This window comes from Centropristis striata, chromosome 2 (genome assembly GCF_030273125.1).
Source record: "Centropristis striata isolate RG_2023a ecotype Rhode Island chromosome 2, C.striata_1.0, whole genome shotgun sequence".
Classification (NCBI taxonomy): domain Eukaryota; kingdom Metazoa; phylum Chordata; class Actinopteri; order Perciformes; family Serranidae; genus Centropristis; species Centropristis striata.
The window spans coordinates 19,068,597-19,088,163 of record NC_081518.1 but is presented as its reverse complement, the minus strand read 5'-3'; the positions used below and the strand labels follow the sequence as shown (position 1 = coordinate 19,088,163).

The 19,567-nt window shown below is 38.6% G+C and overlaps 1 protein-coding gene across 2 annotated transcripts in view; it reads left to right on the top strand.

Moving 5' to 3' along the window:
• urb2 (URB2 ribosome biogenesis homolog) overlaps positions 1-18,863 on the top strand; it is a 41,045-nt gene extending 22,182 nt beyond the window's left edge. For both annotated transcript variants that reach the window (XM_059357254.1, XM_059357253.1), the window contains exons 9-12: positions 2,806-3,048; positions 6,585-6,681; positions 7,308-7,435; positions 15,765-18,863. In XM_059357254.1, coding sequence (XP_059213237.1) covers positions 2,806-3,048; positions 6,585-6,681; positions 7,308-7,435; positions 15,765-15,962 — 666 coding nt within the window. In that variant the 3' untranslated portion in view covers positions 15,963-18,863. The remainder of the gene's footprint in view (positions 1-2,805; positions 3,049-6,584; positions 6,682-7,307; positions 7,436-15,764) is intronic.
• The last annotated feature ends 704 nt before the right edge of the window (positions 18,864-19,567 follow it).

Here is a 19,567-nt window from a genome sequence, read left to right as displayed (position 1 = left end):
CTAGTTTTAGTTTAGTTTTTATTAGTTTTAGTTTTTTGTAATGAGGTATTTGTTGGGTGGGAGATTAAAAGAGGTCACAGTAAATTTTGCCTTTATTTCCTTTCATTATGTATGAAACAAGTTGACAAAGACGAAAACGGAGGACATTTTCACTATAATTTTAGTTAATTTTAGTTAGTTGCTCTAACCCAACAAAACAGTTTCAGTTTAAACATAACCCTAATTGTAACTTTAACCCTTAAAACAAAGTCTGAAATCTCAAAAAAGCCTTTAAAGAAGTGAGGATTGGTCAAAATGTCCTTACTTTGCAAAAATGTCCTCATTCTGTTGGTTAAAAACGTGTAGCGGTCCTCACTATGTAGGAAGTACAAGAACACACACACACACACACACACACACACACACACATACACAGTACTTCAATATGCTAACCATGCTGTTCTGTCTCTGTTACCCACACTCACTATGTGCATATGGCCTTCACTGTGTGATGTGGTGTTTATATTACAGTGTGAGAGAAGGCCCATTTAAAAGTCTTCAATCATCTAAATTTAATGCCTGTAAATATTAACATTTTAAAAGCTCATGAATATGTGTAAATGTCCTATTTTTGGGGGGACAGACGTGAAGGTCTGAAACAACTTTTACAGAAATTAGGCAAAGTAGTGCAATGTGCCAAAACACTGCTTGAGCATAATTTTTTCTACAGATACATAATAGGCCTTTTATGCATCGGACCTGTTGACTTGAAACAGTCGGTGTAAAGCACAGGTGCAAATGTTGAAATTAACGATGGCTGAATTTAGGCCTGGGCAATAATTCAATCGGAAAATTCTGACATATTATGTGTGTATCTGCGCTCATAGTTGTGTTAACTCTCCCTGTGTGTGCCAAAGTTATTATAGTTAAAATAAAGTTTAAATAAAAACAAGAGTTTTGAAAAAAAACATAACTAATTGAAACTGTATCTTGTGGTTACAAAACTATCTAAAGTGAAAATGTATTTTGATTTCGTCTTTGTCAACTTTTTTCATACATAATTTATTCGAAACTCTATTAGAAAGAGGATTCTGTTAGTGAACATGCAGGAACACATGGTAAATATGTTTACTGAGACTGGGATGTCTACACCTGGAAAAACACCTGGATCTGTAAGAGTTATTAGGGCCAAAGGGCAATCGCACCAAGCACTGGTCCCATACAGCAATAGCTGTAGGGACCAGTGCTCGGGGCAAAGCCCCAGATTTTTTCTACTTCCTCTTCCGGACGCAATTTCGTCCCGCTACTTGTCCTACAACTTGAAGAGTTGCAGGACAAATTATATATCAAAACGTGCGGTTTGATCGGGATCGGTGTGCTATTACTTTTCTCTACAGAATACGAATTTTTGTCGCGAAAAACTGCCCAAAATTTTGAATTGAAATGAATGGGACAGCCGAAAAAAAAATAGCGAAAAAGAACAATAATTGGAGATTTTTAAACGTCTACTTCTCCGGCATAATTTCACCTAGAGACTCCATTTAAACTTTAAACAGTAGACACAAGTCTTGTGTATCGGTGTATTAATCCACGTTTCGATAGGTCATATAGTTTTTTATCAATCCCTGTTCAATGACAATGATCATTTTTGGAGAAATTCTGAGATTATAATGGGTGTGTATTGCACAGAATGTTCGTGTCACAGTGTGTGACATCATCGCCAGAGTGTAGAGGGAGAGAAAAAATTGTCAAAAACTAAATTTGAAAACTGCGCTCCAGGCTACAAATTCCACTCTACAGAAATAATTTATACATTGAAACGTAGGAAAATTAGTCTTCTCGCTCAAAATCCTCTGGTAAAGCTGTCAGATTTATAGTTTGGCCGTAGGACGCACAGATGTGCCACCAACACGCACCAACAGCCTCATTGGCTCCCATATTAAAAACGCAGGAAGATTTCTGAAAAAGGGAGATGGAACAGTTTTTTTAGATCACTCTAACAAAGCTATTTTTTCATTTTTCGGGAAAAAAAAACAAACATATGTAGACGTTCAGGAAGAACTCAGGACGCTCAAAGTGAAGTCGGATCAATGATAGCTATTATGGTTTTGCCAAAAATGCTTTCTGTTCGAGGCCAGAAATTCCAGTCTGTCCACCTCTGCTGTCACTGTCCCGGAACAGGTGTCAGTTAATTCTGTTGATTGCTTTGATCTTTGATGTGATTACAGTGACAGATACACACACATGCGCGTAAGCGCGCACACTCCTCACACATGCATACACATGCTTCAAACACGCGCGCGCGCGCACACACACACACACACACACACACAGGTAACTTTATGCGATTTAAATTACACACACACACATACATACACACACACTCCTCCAGATACACGTTTCACACACACACACACACACACACACACACACACACACACACATTTTGAGGTTAAAGTGCATAGTTTGAAATCTCTGAAGAATCTCATCATAGTGTACACACACAGGCAGTAGCCCCCGTGGTCATTTCAGAATTTCCCCAGAGGAAATTTTCTAGTTAACCTTATTGGGGCTGAGATGGATAAACCAAAGGAAATAAAGGCAAAATTTATTATGACCTCTTTGAATCTCACACCCAACACATAGCCCATTACAAAAAACTACAACTAACACTAAAACTAATAAAAACTAAACTAAAACTAGCAAACTCCCTGTAAAAACTAATTAAAACTATCTGAATCTGAAAACAAAAATTCACAATGAAATTAAAACTAATGAAAAATCCCAAACTATTCTAACCTTGGTGTGTGCTTCTCTGTGTTACAGTTCTTAGTGAAATCGTCCTCTCTGGACATTTCTCTGACCCTTCCCTTCACCGTTCCCACGGTGATGTCAATGACATCACTGCTGCGCCAGGGGGAGGGGCTCATCACCAACCCCCATCATGTCACCTTGGTCCTCGGAGCGCTCCAGGCGGTGCCCCTCGACCACTTGACCCCACCTGTCTACCACTCAGCGTTCCTGGCCGTTCACGAGGCACTCTTCGCCATCATCCAGTGTCATCCTCAGGTAGGAAGAGGTGGAGGGAGGGAGATAACGGCTGAGGAAGCAATATGGTGATATTCTCTGAGGGCCACATCACCCAGCTTACTGGGACCACTGTAGGAAACTGCAGAAAATAGAATTCACAGAATGTCTGCATATGGCTCTCAACATGGCAGAAGCTAACAGCACTAATGCTCCGTGAACAGTGTAACCTGAGGGGGAACTGGCAGGTTGGGAAGCTTTTAAATAATACGATAGTAGTCCAGAGAGGCGGCTAGTGGACTCACATGCACTAACATGCACTCGTTGCCAGACCAGCTACCACAACAAATTTACATTTACATTTAGCCATTTAGCAGACGCTTTTATCCAAAGCGACTTACAGGAAAAAAGGGGAACAATGAAGTTATAGTGCAATAAGAGCCGTTAGTAGAGTTGTGGTGTGGTGCTAGGAGAGAAGGTCCTCTCTGAAGAGCTGGGTCTTCAGGAGGTTTTTAAAGGTAGAGAGGGACGCCCCAGCTCTGGTAGGAACTGGTAGTGGTTCCACCAACGGGGAAAAGGAAATGCCAAGAGTCTGCATTGCCTTGCACCAACGGGGGGTAGAGCTAGGCACCGTTCTTTGGAAGAGCGCAACGGTCGTTAGGTAGCGCATGTCTCAATCAGGGTGTTCAGGTAGCTGGGTGCAGTACCGGAGACAACTTTGTAGACCAGCATTAGAGATTTGAATTTGATGCAGCTTGCAACAGGTAGCTAGTGGAGCTGGATGAGCATGAGATGTGACCTTTTTGGCTGGTTGTAGAACAGGCACGCCGCCACGTTCTGCATCATCTAAAGCGGTTTTACTGTGCAGTCTGGCAGGCCGTCAGGAGGGCGTTGCAGTAGTCAAGTAAAAGACAATCTCTCTAACAACAAGGCACTGCTGGGATATGAACCCAGGATATCCTGTTTACCAGACAGGAGAAATAGTTTGCTGTCAACTAAGAACAGAGAAGCTGGGATTTAAACACATGGAGGGAATGTGACGCCATTACTCCACTAAATATTAGTTTATTGCTGTTTTAATGTTTAAAATGTCATGCACAGCCTCTTTAGTATCCAGTAATTGACATTTATAGACACAGCTGACTATCCCTGCAACAATTTGGCACATTGCCTATGTACTAGGTTCCAACCTAGTCTTGGTTTATAGAAAAAAACACACACAATAGTGAAAGCAAAGCTAACCTGTGTGTAATGAAGGTGGTTAAAGCTCAGTGTGTGATGCTGAGCCCACAGGATGCCCAGAGGAATGTCGCTGGTAAAGAAAGGATATTGCAGCTCAACCAGAGACGTGCTGCACATTTTCCACTTTTACTGGAAGTGCTTGCATTGCACCAGAAGTCTCAAAAAAAGGAACAACATTTTTCACTATGGAAAGACATTTTACTAGAAATGTAAAACTTTAAAACAGGAATTCACATTCCAGCCCACACGCGGCCTTTTCTTCACTTTACGCGCTGCATTCATGTTATAATGGTGATAATGTGATAATGTTTTTAGACTCGCTTTCTGAAATCTTGACAGTTCTTCTTTGATATAGTGTGAGTGAATCAGGGCAGCTGCTCTGAATCAAAAAGGGCAAGTACCAGCTAACTGATGTCAGATGTTTGTGAGAACAGAAGACAGTGGTAGAGGAGAGGGGGGGTGAAAGTGGAACCAGGGAAAGGAAAAGAGAGAACATTTATAGAGGAAGGGGATAAATAAGTGATAAAAAGATGAGGGAAGAAACAGGAGGCAGAGAAGAAAAGATGTGATTTGAATGCGATGCACGAGGGAAGTTTGCGGAGAAAGTAGAGAAAGAGGTGAGTGAGCTGGCGAAAGGAGGTGTGATAGGAGAGAGGAGAGGAGAGGAGAGGAGAGGAGAGGAGAGGAGAGGAGAGGAGAGGAGAGGAGAGGAGAGGAGAGGAGAGGAGAGGAGAGGAGAGGAGAGGAGAGGAGAGGAGAGGAGAGGAGAGGAGAGGAGAGGAGAGGAGCTGGCATGCACCAGGGGTTGGCATGGAGCTGGTTTAGGTCGATGGAAACCATTACCAGGCTCCAATTAGAGCTAGTGACATCATCTCCCGTCCTTTATATTCTCCCTCAGCACACGGTGGCTCTGAACAGAGAACAGAGAGCGAGGTGTGGACAGAAATGCTAACGTGGAATCCAACTTGTACCTTCGTCACTTTTTGGGCTGCAGGTTTATGACTCAATCAGTAAAATAATGAGATGGACAGATATTATAGAGCTGCTTGGTCCAAATCCACAAAGGTTTCTCTGTTCAACATATTACACTTTAATTTGAAGTGTCTTTAAGTGTAGAAAAAGCCCATCCGCTGTCTATACTGGACAATCCATCAATCAACTACAATTCATTCAGAAGTACTGATATTAATCTTTCATTTGTTTCTTTTGTTTTATCAGTTAATTTGCCAATATGCCCCAAACCTGTTGACTTCTCTATCCAAGCCTACAGGAGATCCAGGCTATGTAAATGTCTTTGAATGGCATTTAAAAATGATTATTATTATGTGATTATTAATAATTATTCAGCATCATCATTAACTCACTCAGACTCTTGTTATAATTCGTATCTTTTGCATATTTTTTGTTCATAGTATAGCTCTTCTTGTGGTTTATTGTTCATTTGATGGCCTGGTGTCATTGCGCAGTATTCTCACTTGTTTTTAATTGTCTCGTTTTTTTCTCATGTTATTTAACCCTTTGATTCACAACATATTGACACCCCTCTAATGCACAACATGGGTCAAAAATGACCCCCATTCCTTTCCCATGTTATGTAATGCTTGCTGTGTGTTTCTAAATATCTTGTTTTTGATACCAACAGATCATTATTTCCATTTTGCCTCTCATACTGTATGAAAAAAAAATATGTTTTTGTATTATTATGTAGCTCACGACTTAGCTAAGTAGTGTGCTAAGCTAACTACTTAGCCAAGAAGTTAGCTAAGTAGTTAGCTTAGCAAGCTACTTAGCTAACTATTTAGCCAAGCTACTTAGCCAAGTAGTTAGCTTAGCAAGCTACTTAGCTAAATACTTATCCAAGAAGTTAGCTAAGTAGTTAGCTTAGCAAGCTACTTAGCTAAAGCATTAGAAGAGTTGTGACACAAAAAGGGATTTTATTAAAAAAATAATCAAGGAAAGCATAAAATTACTATGTATGATGATCAAAAAAAAATAATTGAGGAAAACCTGGAATACTTAATGATGAAAATAATTTATTGCAAAGATATAGAACATAAAAAATCCTATATATCGGGTCACTTTAGACCCATGTTGTGCATCAAAGGGTTAAAGCATGTTGAGCACATTTTAGCCCTGTTTTGAACCCGCTAAATAAAGAAGGTTATTGTTATTGTCAGTCTGTGACCTAAGGGTTAGGAAACAGAGGGTCACCAACCCTCAACCTTTAAGAGCTGCAACACTTTACATGTCTTAAAGCAGCTACAGTACAGGTTAATTCTACTACTGATGTTTTACTGTATACACATATTTAATAACTGTATACTTGTTGTGTCCAGGTGATGTTGAACGCTGCACCGCCATTCTTAAATGTCTTCTATCGACTGGTGGCGTCCATCATGCAGGAGGGTCGGCAGAGAGGAGACAGTGACACAGGTAACACACACACACACACACACACACACAGACTTCAACTAGAGAATACATTACCATAAATAAATGTGGGGGAAAAACACATTTGTTTTGGAGATCAACGCTCTACATGGATCTGTGCAAATGATTGTTTGAATGAACCTACTTGGGAAAAAAGTCCAGACACAATGAAAAGCTGCAGGTTAAGAAAATATGAGGTCTATGAAAATATGAAGTCTTGAACGTGTCACGTAATACTGTCCTGTCAGGTCTGGCTTGTGGTTTGTATCTCCATGGCTGATAAGTAACAAAAAGTAGAAGTAAATTTTAATAAATCAACTGGAAAGTCAGTTTGATGCTTTATTACATTTTAAAGAGGAAATTCATCCTTTTCCCCCTTTATCTGGAGCTGAGCTCAGTAGCATTAGCCTTCCACAAATCAAAGAAGTTCATAATCTTTTCAGTCTAAATCCACTAGAGATGTTTGTTTAAAACACATCTACTTAATTTTTTTATTTATAATCAGTCTGAAGAGTTTCATGCACCGAAGAAACGTGCCATGCAACTCAAACTTCTCCTGCTCCCCACAGCAACAAGTGCACAAAAAGACCAACATTATTAATATCTCTGTTGTTGTTTTTCACATCCAGATGGTGACGTGTTCCTCCAGTGCTCCAGGTTGATAGAGAGGATGTACTCTCACATTGCTGCCACAGCTGAGAGCTTCACCACACTGTCAGCCTTCATGGTGGCTCAGTACGTCACAGAGCTGCAGAAGGTACACACACACACACAGTCACACACACTCACACAGTCACACAGTCACAGTATCAAACAAAGTCAACACAGTTTTTCATCCAAACCCATCTGCCATCCCCACTGTTTTTCCACAGCTGTGAGTAACACACACACGCACACACATGCACGCACGCACGCACAAACATCTATGAACGAGGCAACAGGATCTCAGCTGATCCTTTGATCCAGCCCAGTTTGTCTGGTGGTGCAGAGTGATGTGGCATGGATGAGCGGAGCAGAGTGACGGAGGCGTGACGCTCAGCAGCACGGATGAGAAGTATTTCCATGGGCCAGATTGAGAATGTTCACAAATGTGAGCGAGCGGCTGCTGGATTACTGTAACTCCGTGTGCTGGAATGAAGCTTTAGGCTGGATGTTCCCACAGAGCAGTGAGTCACGTCTGGTCTGAACGCGGCTCCTCTGCTACCACACTACTTTAAAATGACGCCAAGCTGACTCAGCGGTTTCCAACAAAGTCACACACTGAGAGGAAGGCATGAGCACGTGCGCACACACACACACACACACACAGGGAGACTGACAGGCAGAGAGGCAGACATACAGACAGACAGACAGACAGACAGACACACACACACATACACACACGCACAGACAGACAAACATAGAGACACAGACACAGACAGACACAGGCAGACTGACAGGCAGACAGACAGACAGAGAGACACACAGACAGACACACAGACAGACAGACACACACACAGGGGTGGTTGACGTGAACTCAAATTCAAAGTGAGAAAAAGAATAATTCAAAAATATATGTCAAATGACATACAATTATATTCCCTTATATGTGAATAATTCAAAACTGAATGTGTCCATTTCTAATTCTTCATATATTTAGCATATTATTAACTTTTGGTGTGGTAATCCTAAAATGTGTCCACCGGTGCAACAAAATAAAGAATGTCATTATTTAATTCAGAGAATGTTGGACAGATAAGATAGATAAGCCCAAGGCATATTAGTTATGAATATTTTTTATCAATTTACATTATTTTCAATGATCAATCAATGTAAATTGATAAAAATATTCAGATCAATACTTAAACTGCGTTGTACCAAAGGACTACCTTAGGACAACCAGTTCCAACACTGCACGGAAATAGTAATATATGAAAATATTTGAGACAGAACTGATCTTGTGTGCAGTCCACCTGCTCCAGAGATGTCTTCTGTCCTTCCTGATTCTGGAAGGACCCCTCTCAGTAATGGGGTGGTCACATTAATGCCTGTTTTATATCTACATAATGGCGTTGCTCCAGGAGGACACCAGTTTTGCGGACAAAATGTAATGTGTCATAATAACTCTACATGGGGACCTTAACACTTATATCCTCTAGATTCATTAAGTAAACACTCGTATGACATGTATTCAAGTATTTTAATGTATTTAGATTAATTTTTCATTAAATTACAGTTGTTTTAAGATAAGTAATGCTACCTAGTACAGTTGCACCGGTGGACAAATGTCATGTTCATAACAGAATATTTGCATAGTTGAAGAACAATACTAGTTGTTTGCAGATGGATTAGATGTAGAAGAATGAACTGCATATTAAAACATTAATTTTAATGAAATATTATCAAATTTTAGTAATATTTGTCACTGGGAACACAAAAATTGAGCGTCACGTCAACCACCCACAGACAGACAGGCAGACAGACAGGCAGACAGACAAACACAGAGAGAGAGACACAGACAGACAGACAGACAGACAGACACAGACAGACAGACACACAGACAGACAGACACACAGACAGACAGACAAAGAGAGACAGACAGACAGACAGACACAGACAGACAGACGAGGTGTTTGGGGTCCTCAAAGCTCCGTGTGAGTCATCTAATCATCCTAAAATTGTATTTCTGTTGTCCCTGTAACGGGGCTTTTGGAGGAGATGGAGCTCTTTGTAAGTCCAAGGTAATTCAGCCGTCTGTGTGTCAGAACTGTTTCTAATGGCTCTTAGCCTCATCTGAACTCTTTGTGCAGCAGCCAGGTGTCATTACATCGGAGAGGAGCTGTAGTTAGAAAACACTTTTTCTGTTGGTGAAGTTTGTGAATTTGGGCACACATTCTTCTAGCATTACTGGACTCATGGTGGACAGTTAATACTCGACATGTAATATAATCATCATGACTTCATGTTCCACCCCTTAGGATTAGGGTGGGGGGACGGCTCTGTTGTCTTCTATTACATTGTGACAGTTGTAACAGAAACATGTGTGACAAAGTAATAGGAACACAGAGTGTGGACTTCTACCACACACGGTTTCATGTGCAATGTACCAAATGTGGACTTAAGTCTTAGTGTCTTGGACTCGTGTCGACTCGATAATGCTTTTGATGACTTGGATATTGACTTACAAAGCCGTGTGAAGGAGCCAGTTCCTTAATACATAAAAAAAAATCCCCAAAGTACAAAAAGAGTGTGTTTGCATAATGGTATTGTCAACACAAACATTACCAGAAAAAGACAAACTGACATGACATACAAATACAAGACAGGATAATTTATACTACTACTACTACTACTAATAATAATAAAAGTAATAATAGCGGGAATAACAATAACAAAGATAAGAGGGAGAAGTAAAGTAAAAATAGTAATCATAATAATAAATACATACAAAATAATTGAAAATAAAATAAAAATATAAATAAATCAAATAATAATACAAATATAACAATGCAAATAAATAAGTGAATTAAAAAGGAAAAACACCAACCAACAACATCCATCAGTGATTAAATGGAAACAATGAAAGTCCAATAGAAGCGATTCTGCCCGGTAACAAATCAGACATAAAGCCAGGACAGACACAGGTCAGTCTGGAATAAAAGTGGAGCCTATCCTCCAAACAAATAGAAAAATGGTCCCTATATTCTCCTTAATTAGTTGGATGCAACTTGTAAAGAAAACCTGATATTTTCTAATTTAAAATAATATAGGACATCAAGGATGGATGGATGGATTTCTGTTCAACTTGACTCGACTTAGGACTTGACTTGACCCGCCCAAGAAAAAATGATTTGTCAAGCAACAATGTTGAGTGCACCACAATGTGCAAACTGAAAACATGCACAAATCAGAGGGTGGAGGAGGATGAAGAAGTTGCCTTAACTCTGAACTATGATGATGATGATGATGATTGGGCTAAAGATATATAGAAAACTAAATAAGGACTCTAGGACTAGGATATTATGGGAAGATTATACATTTCCTGAATTGTTACAGTCCTGTGAGTATTTTAGCGTTTGTTATTTGTGTCAGTGCTGTTACTACATTTCACAGTGCTATAAAAAAAGACAACAGTTTAGGCGAAAATAGTTTCAAAATAGTTGTTAAGACAGTTTGACCTTTGACCTGTGACCTTTTATATTTTTTTTAGATGCCCAAAACTAGGTCTTAATGAAAGCTAGCATTGTACACTTTAAAATGATACCAAACATGCCGTCATAACATGAGTAAAGATCTTAAAATGAGCACAAAACAGGGTATGCCCCCTTCCTTTAGAGGCCTATTTATTGCAGGGGATGTATAACTTTATGTGCTGATAACTGTCATAAAGCTACCTCTTAGGATGGGCTATCATACCAAAGTATCATCGATGGACATGTACCTTTTCAAAAAAACATTGCTAGATTTTGCCACCTTGAGTGGTACCAAAATCTGGTCCGGCCCATGGACTAAAAGTGTTGAGAGTAGGACAGAGTGTGTGTGAGGAGACGGTGAGTCATCAGCGTCCAGGTGTCTCCTGCTCTCTCAGCTATCATGTGGTTTGATACCAACACCAGGTATGTGGACAGCGGCTGCACCACTAACTCTAGCAGACTGCTGCTCCACATGACACTTGATATGTTAGCTTTGTTAAAACCATAAGAGGCTGCTCTCTTCATAACGTGAAGCCTGTAATCAGGCGAGCCAGCTTTAATCTAATCATTTACCAGCTACAGCCAGCAGCACAGTGTAATGACGCTGGTCACATGGGTGAGGACTCCTTCCAGCCAAGTCATGACGTCACGGCTGTGTGACACCTGGCAGGTCTACAGCAACAAAACACTGGTCAATATTCTGCAGAGTTCACTGAGCACACAAAGTGTGTCTGCATGTACACATTCACATGTTGTTGCAGAAAGAGAGCAAAGCTTTGTGTAGTGCTGGTTCTGGTTCTGGTTCTGGAGCTGGTGCTGGTGCTTGTGTTTATATGTCAAATCAATCAAATCAAATTAAATAGCCTTTATTGTCATTATAAAGTTCACTATACAACGAAATTGAAAGGGCCACTGCATAAGGTGCATAGTTATGACAATCATAACACAAAACAACATGAGTAAAAACATTTAAAAATACCGAGCTAAACAAGGACAAAACAAGAACAAGGACGTGATGTAATAAATAAGTATAGAAATAAATAGATGACTACTGAGAATGCTATATGTTATAGATGAGGTAGATTGTATGTTTTGCAAATATCAGTTGTATTCCACATGTCCGTTTATTGCACATTTTAATTATTTTTTCCTGTGTGGGTGTTGAGAGTTGTGACAGCCCAGGGGAGGAAGCTGTTTTTCATCCTGCTCGTTCTGTATTTAAGGCTTCTGTACCTGTGTGTGTGTATCAGATCTGCACCTCCACATGTTTTTAAAGCAGCATTAATCAATTATTATAAAGTTAATACCAACTCTACAGTACAGAAGGCTGAAAATCACCACTATAAAGATAATGTTATGATATTGAATTGATCTTCTCCCTGATGCCCCTGAGGGTTAATTTCTTTATAACCTGCCCTCCGCTCCATTTGCTTTGTTAAATATTTAATATTGCCGTTCCAAACAGTGATTAGTCCATCATCAGTCTTGTCCTGTTATAGTCCTGCTCTTAACATTTGCATTAATGTTCTTCCAGGATACATGACTGTTGTCTGTCCTTTGATGCCACTTGAATTGAGACTTGCTGTTATGAAGATGGATGTGAGACTTAAATGAATATTCAAATATTGTGGCACATAATTAGAGTGTGGTTAGGCTGGCCTCAGCCTGTGGAGATGTGCACTAACATGCTACCAGTGATCAGCTAAGACAGAGAAAGAAGCCGTGCAGCAGGAAGATGTAGAAACAGACATGACTCACAGCGAGTGAAACAGGAAGCTGTCTGTCATAATCAGGCCTATTGATGGCGAAACAAAGATATGACTTATGAAATGGAAATGTACAGTTTGACCTCAGATTAATCTGCTTGTATTTGTCATTATTTGCCTGGCATGCAAGGAAAACTTTTCTTCAAGAGTTCAATGTGATAGTGTGAGAATTTGAAAGACAATGATCATTTTGCAGGTGATGTATTCCTTTAACTCTATGGAGTTTTGAGCTATTTTGTCCATTTTTGAATCCTTTTCATCCTGTCTGTATACAACACTTAAAAAATGTTTAAATGCCATGTTGGTATATATATATTTTTTCAGCACAACCTCACCTATATGACCTAATAATAATTGATTTTTTATTCTGACTTACTGGATCAACATTTTGAACCAAAAAGAAACAAAGAAAAAACAACATACAGGACTGTCTCAGAAAATTAGAATATTGTGATAAAGTTCTTTATTTTCTGTAATGCAATTTAAAAAAAAAAAAAAAATGTCATTCATTCTGGATTCATTACAAATCAACTGAAATATTGCAAGCCTTTTATTATTTTAACCCATTGACGCCTGAAACGCCTGTAAAACCTCTGGGCGATTTTAAAATAAGCCCCTAAAACCTGAAGTTTTTCTGGAAATTTAACAGAAGTGTGAACGCTTCTACTAAATAATCGATTTTTCAGCCTCTGTAGCAGATAGAAATGAAATTCAAAAAGTATTTGAGAGCATATACAAATACTACAAACGATGATTATGGCTTACAGCTTAAGAAAACTCAAAAATCCTATCTCAAAAAATTAGAATATTTCCTCAGACCAAGTAAAAAAAAAAGATTTATAACAGCAAAACAAAATCAAACATTTGAAAATGTCCATTAATGCACTCAGTACTTGGTTGGGAATCCTTTTGCACGGATTACTGCATCAATGCGGCGTGGCATGGAGGCAATCAGCCTGTGGCATTGCTGAGGTTTTATGGATGCCCAGGATGCTTCAATAGCGGCCTTTAGCTCATTTGCATTGTTGGGTCTGGTGTCTTTAAGCTTCTTCTTCACAATACCCCACAAATTCTCTATGGGGTTCAGGTCAGGGGAATTTGGCAGGCCAATCGAGGACAGTAATGCCATGGTCAGTACACCAGTTACTGGTGGTTTTGGCACTGTGGGCAGGTGCCAGATCATGCTGGAAAATGAAATCATCATCTCCATAGAGCTTTTCAGCAGACGGAAGCATGTAGTGCTCTAAAATCTCTTGGTACACAGCTGCATTTACTCTGGACTTGATGAAACACAGTGGACCAACACCAGCAGCTGACATGGCTCCCCAAACCATCGCTGACTGTGGGAACTTCACACTGGATTTCAAGCAACTTGGATTTTGCTCCTCTCCAGCCTTTCTCCAGATTCTGGCGCCTTGACTTCCAAATGAAATACAAAACTTGCTTTCGTCTGAAAAGAGGACTTTGGACCACTCTGCAACTGTCCAGTGCTTCTTTTCCATAGCCCAAGTCAGACGCTTCTTCCGTTGTCTTGAGTTCAGAAGTGGCTTGACCATGGGAATACGGCTATTGTAGCCCATTTCCCGGACACGTCTGTGAACAGTGGCTTTTGATACCTGGACTCCAGCTTCAGTCCACTGTCTTTGAAGCTCCCCCAAATTCTGGAAGCGACTCTTCTTCACAATGCTGTTAAGGCTGCGGTCATCTCTCTTGGTTGTGCAGCGTTTCCTGCCACATTTCCCCCTTCCAACAGACTTTTTGTGGATGTGCTTTGAAACTGCACTCTGTGAACAGCTTGCTCTTTTTTTTTTAAGATTATTTTTTTGGCATTTTTACATGCTTTATTGAAAGAGAGAGACAGATAGAAAGGGGGTGACAGAGGGGAGGACATGCGGCAAAGGGAGCTCAGGCCGGATTCGAACCCAGCTCCACCGCAGCGAGGACTGTAGCCTCTATACATGGGGCGCCTGTGTAACCCACTACGCTACGGACCACCCGAACAGCTTGCTCTTTGAGAAATTTCTTTTTGTGTCTTACCCTCCTGATGGAGGGTGTCAATGTTGGTCCTCTGGACAGCAGTCAGATCAGCAGTCTTCCCCATACTTGTGATTTAGTTTACTGAACCAAGCTGAGTGTTTTTCAAGGCTCAGGAAACCCTTGCAGGTGTTTCGAGTTAATTAGACGATTCAAGTGATTAGTTGAATACCCTACTAGTATACTTTTTCATGATATTCTAATATTTTGAGATAGGATATTTGAGTTTTCTTAAGCTGTATGCCATAATCAGCAATATTAAAATAATAAAAGGCTTGCAATATTTCAGTTGATTTGTAATGAATCCAGAATGTATGACATTTTTGTTTTTTTTAATTGCATTACAGAAAATAAAGAACTTTATCACAATATTCAAATTTTCTGAGACAGTCCTGTATATGTGATCTTGTGATTGTGTGTGATCCTGTCATCAACTCTGGTTTTTATTCTAGTGGGACTCTATTTTATTTGTGCCTTGTGTGTTTAGCATTACAATTTTGGTCATTTTGTGTCTTTTTTTTAGTCATGTTGTGTCTTTTTTTAGTAATTTGTGGCTTTTTTTTGGTCATTTTGTGTCTGTTTTAGTCCTTTAGTCCAACATAAAATGTGATTTTGAATCTTTTTTTACTTTCAAAACACTATCATGCTCAATAAACAATTTGAAATGTTGCAAAGGTGTCAAATATAACATAAGAGGGTTCCATCCAGTTCTATGATTTTATACTAAATATATTTGAGCTTGTCTCCAGTTTTACTTGGTATATCATCATCAAACTGAAACTGGCCTCATGGAGTTTACAGCCAGAACTTTAGAGGTAAATTTACAGTAGGGCTCCACGCTGCTTTGTTTTCTAGTCACGTTGTGATGAAGATGTCATGCTTTGGAGCTTTTGGAGACTTCAGAGGGTTAACAGAATATTTTATTGTATGAATATTTATTTTTTCTTAACAATTTTGGTCATTTTGTGTCTTTTTTGGGTCAGTTTGTGTCTTTTGTATTGTCTTTTTTAGTTATTAAATTTCATTTTTGGTCATTTTGTCATTTTGGTCATTAACCTGCTTGTATTTGTCATTATTTGAGTCTTTGCTCTCTTCTCCTCATTTCCCTCTCCAGGTCACTCTGCGACCAGACGTGAAGCTGCATCTGACTGAGGGGATCTACGGGATACTGGACCTGTGTTTGGAGCAGGATATCAAGTTTCTGACAGCCGGCCTGCAGGCGGGAGTCAGAGAAGTGTTCAATGAGCTGTACAGCAGCTACACACACTACCACAAAGCCCAGAGGCAAGGGGAGGACAAGTACACTGTGTGAACTGTCTCAACCTTGAGTTCAGATTTCACTTTAACCCTTTATCGGGCGAAGAACTATATTTGGTAACTTCAGTGGATATCTAAATGAGGTCCCCAAGTCTCTCTGTTTGGTCATAGAACCACATGGATTTCTTCCAGCTAATCAGCAAAGATCAGGCTACGTCACAGACAGTGACACCATGACATCTGACCAATCAGTATGATAATAATATAATAATATTAACTTTATTGACATGGACCTCCAATGTAAAAATGAAAAATTTAGGAAAAAAATCTGCAAGAAACAGTCGTACAAACAGTTATTCAGAGTTATTCTTCAGTGACTTGTACGAGGAGAACTTGACTATGACGGCATATTAAGTATGAATAAAAATAAAGATACAAACCTGGGGGGGGGTAACATTTCGAGAAAAAAGTTGCAGATTTACTAGATTAAAGTGGCAAATCTACAAGAAAAAAAGTTGCATATTTACTAGATTAAAGTGGCAAATCTACAAGAAAAAAAGTTGCATATTTACTAGATTAAAGTGTCAAATCTACAAGAAAAAAAGTTGCAGATTTACTAGATTAAAGTGTCAAATCTACAAGAAAAAATAGTCACAGATTTACTAGATTAAAGTGGCAAATCTACATGAAAAAGAGTCACAGATTTACTAGATTAAAGTGGCAAATCTACAAAAAAAAGTCACAGATTTACTTGATTAAAGTGGCAAATCTACAAGAAAAAAAGTTGCAGATTTACTAGATTAAAGTGGCAAATCTACAAAAAGAAAGGCACAGATTTACTGATTAAAGTGGCAAATCTCCAAGAAAAAAAGTCAGATTTGCTAGATTAAAGTGGCAAATCTACAAGAAAAAAGTTGCAGATTTACTAGGTTAAAGTGGCAAATCTACAAGAAAAAATCACAGATTTACTAGATTAAAGTGGCAAATCTACAAGAAAAAAAGTCGCAGATTTACTAGATTAAAGTGGCAAATCTTCAAGAAAAAAAGTTGCAGGTTTACGAGAAAAAAGTAGGAAAAAAAATGTTTTCTTGCAGATTCACCACTTTAAGTCTCATAAATCTGCACATTTTTTCTCGTAGATTTGCCACTTTAATCTCTTAAACTTTTTTTTCAAAATATCACCCCCCTCCCCCGGGTCTGTATGTTTTTTTTACACATTCTGACTGTATGTAATATCCTTCAATATTCTCTAGGGTTGAAATTTGGAATTTGCAAGTATTTCAATGAGGATTAATTAACTTACAAGAAATGTTCTTACTGGTGAAGGACTGTTGATATGTAGTTTCTCCTTTTGATTGGGACATCAGACAAAACAGTTTGATGATACAATCCACTGTACACACAGTCTACATACTGTTGTCACTAAGAAAGCAGTTTGTTTTTACCCCTCAAACACATTCTGTTGTTCAGAAAAAAGGAATACCTCACCCTCAAAATGATCATTTTCACTCCCCGTTACCTGTATGGCAGGGGTCATCAACTGGTGGCCCGGGGGCCATATACAGCCCGCCAAAGCTTCTAGCCGGGCCCCCGCAGAGTGATAGCCTAATGATTTCAGAAAATATGAGAAGGAAAAAATGTGTTGTTATTTAGCATATTTACCATGATGTTTCTTTAACCATCACTCCTTACTGAACTGCCTCCTTGGTGGAAGTCTGAAAGCATTTTATTTATTTCATTTAAGTATATAGTTATCAATATGGATTTCCCATGTTTATTAGGAGTCTGTTGACACTGATATGGGTAAATAAAAATAGCATGAATTTAGTAAGAAAGTGGAAATATCAAACAACGAAAGTCTAACTGGACGTATGTTGTATTTAATTTATTTGAAAGTTTGGCCCCCACAGTGTTAGTTTAGAGAAAGTGTGGCCCTTGGACAGATGTAGTTGATGGCCCCTGCTCTATGGTAAACAAAGCAAATGAAAAATGAAAACAGCAAACAGCAAAACTATCAAAACACTGGTTAACAAACTCTCACAACATGTGCAGTTTTTCTTGTTAATACATCTGACTTAATGACGTGTGTATCCCTATTGAATAAATGATGTATTTTTATATTGTGTGTGGCAGTTTTAAGCCTGATTCTTTCAGAGATTCAGAGTGAATCAGACTTGTGAACAAATAAAAAAATCTATGAAAATATAATTCACAGTGGTCATGGGTCCTACTTTTGTATCTTATGAGTACAAGGCGTTTGTGCTTCAGTCGTCTCTGTTGTAGGAGGATGTCCACATAAAAACACAGCAGAGTGGAGGAAGTGGACCTGCACACAGTCTGCTGGACAGTCAAGAAGTCCCTCATCATGGATCTATTATTTTTTTTTTATTTATTTTTTTTTTTTTAAACATTTATATTTATTGAGCGCTGATAGTACAGGACATGTACATAAATACAACATTCACAAAAGAAAACTTTGGACCAATGCACATCATTTTTTGTCTTTTGTATGAATTACCCCCCCGACCGGGGGAGGGTAATTCATACAAAATGCTTTGTTTTCTAGTCTGGATGTCTTGAAGAAGTCTGGATTTGGTGCTTTTGGAGTCTCCGGAGGGTTAAGAAAACAGAATATTACATTAAATTCTGCTCATAAAAACAATACTATACTAACTCCAACAGCCGCATGGCAAATGAAAGTTGTTGATACCCTCAAGTGATTAAATATTCAAATAGAGCAAGTGTAAATAGTTAAAAGGATGCTGGTAGAATGATCAGACCCACAGGAATTAACAGCTTAATGTTTGTTTAGTGCAACACAAAGCTTCTACAGGCTGCTTCCACTACACCAACACACTGCCACCATGACAATCACCTGTGTTTGTGTTACATTAATGTTTCAATAGGATATTTTATTATTCCAATGAAATGCTGAATAAATGTTGATGTTTGTTAATTATGTTTTATCTTTTCTATGTTTCTGTCATTGTTTTGATTTAGCAGATAATTAGAAATACATTTTAATACATATTCTGTGTTGCCTTTATTTAATCCTTAGAAGTCTAAGCATTCAAATTACATAACACTTTGGAGTTTGGGGCTATTTTGGACTCCTTTTCATTCTGCCTGTATAAACCACTTAAAAATCTTTACCATGACGTGTTGGTATCATTGTTTTCAAGACAACCTCACCTATATGACCTGGTTATTTTTTTCATTTTGACTTGCTGGATCAACACAAAAAACACACAAAAATGACAACAAACACACATAAAACATGAAAAACAAACCAAAAAATTACAAAAAACACAAACACTCAAAACGCACCAAAAACATAATAAAAATACAAAAAACACACCAAAATGACAAAAAACATAAAAAACACACAAAAATTACAACAAACACACATAAAACATGAAAAACAAACCACAAAATTACAAACACACTCAAAACACACCAAAAACATAATAAAAATACAAAAAACACAAAAATGACAAAAAACACAAAAAAATTACAACAAACACACACAAAACATGAAAAACAAACCAAAAGCCCAAACAAAAACCCACAAAATTACAAACAACACATACAAACACTCTCAAAACACACCAAAAGCATAATAAAAATACAAAAAACACACAAAAATGACAAAAAAAAACA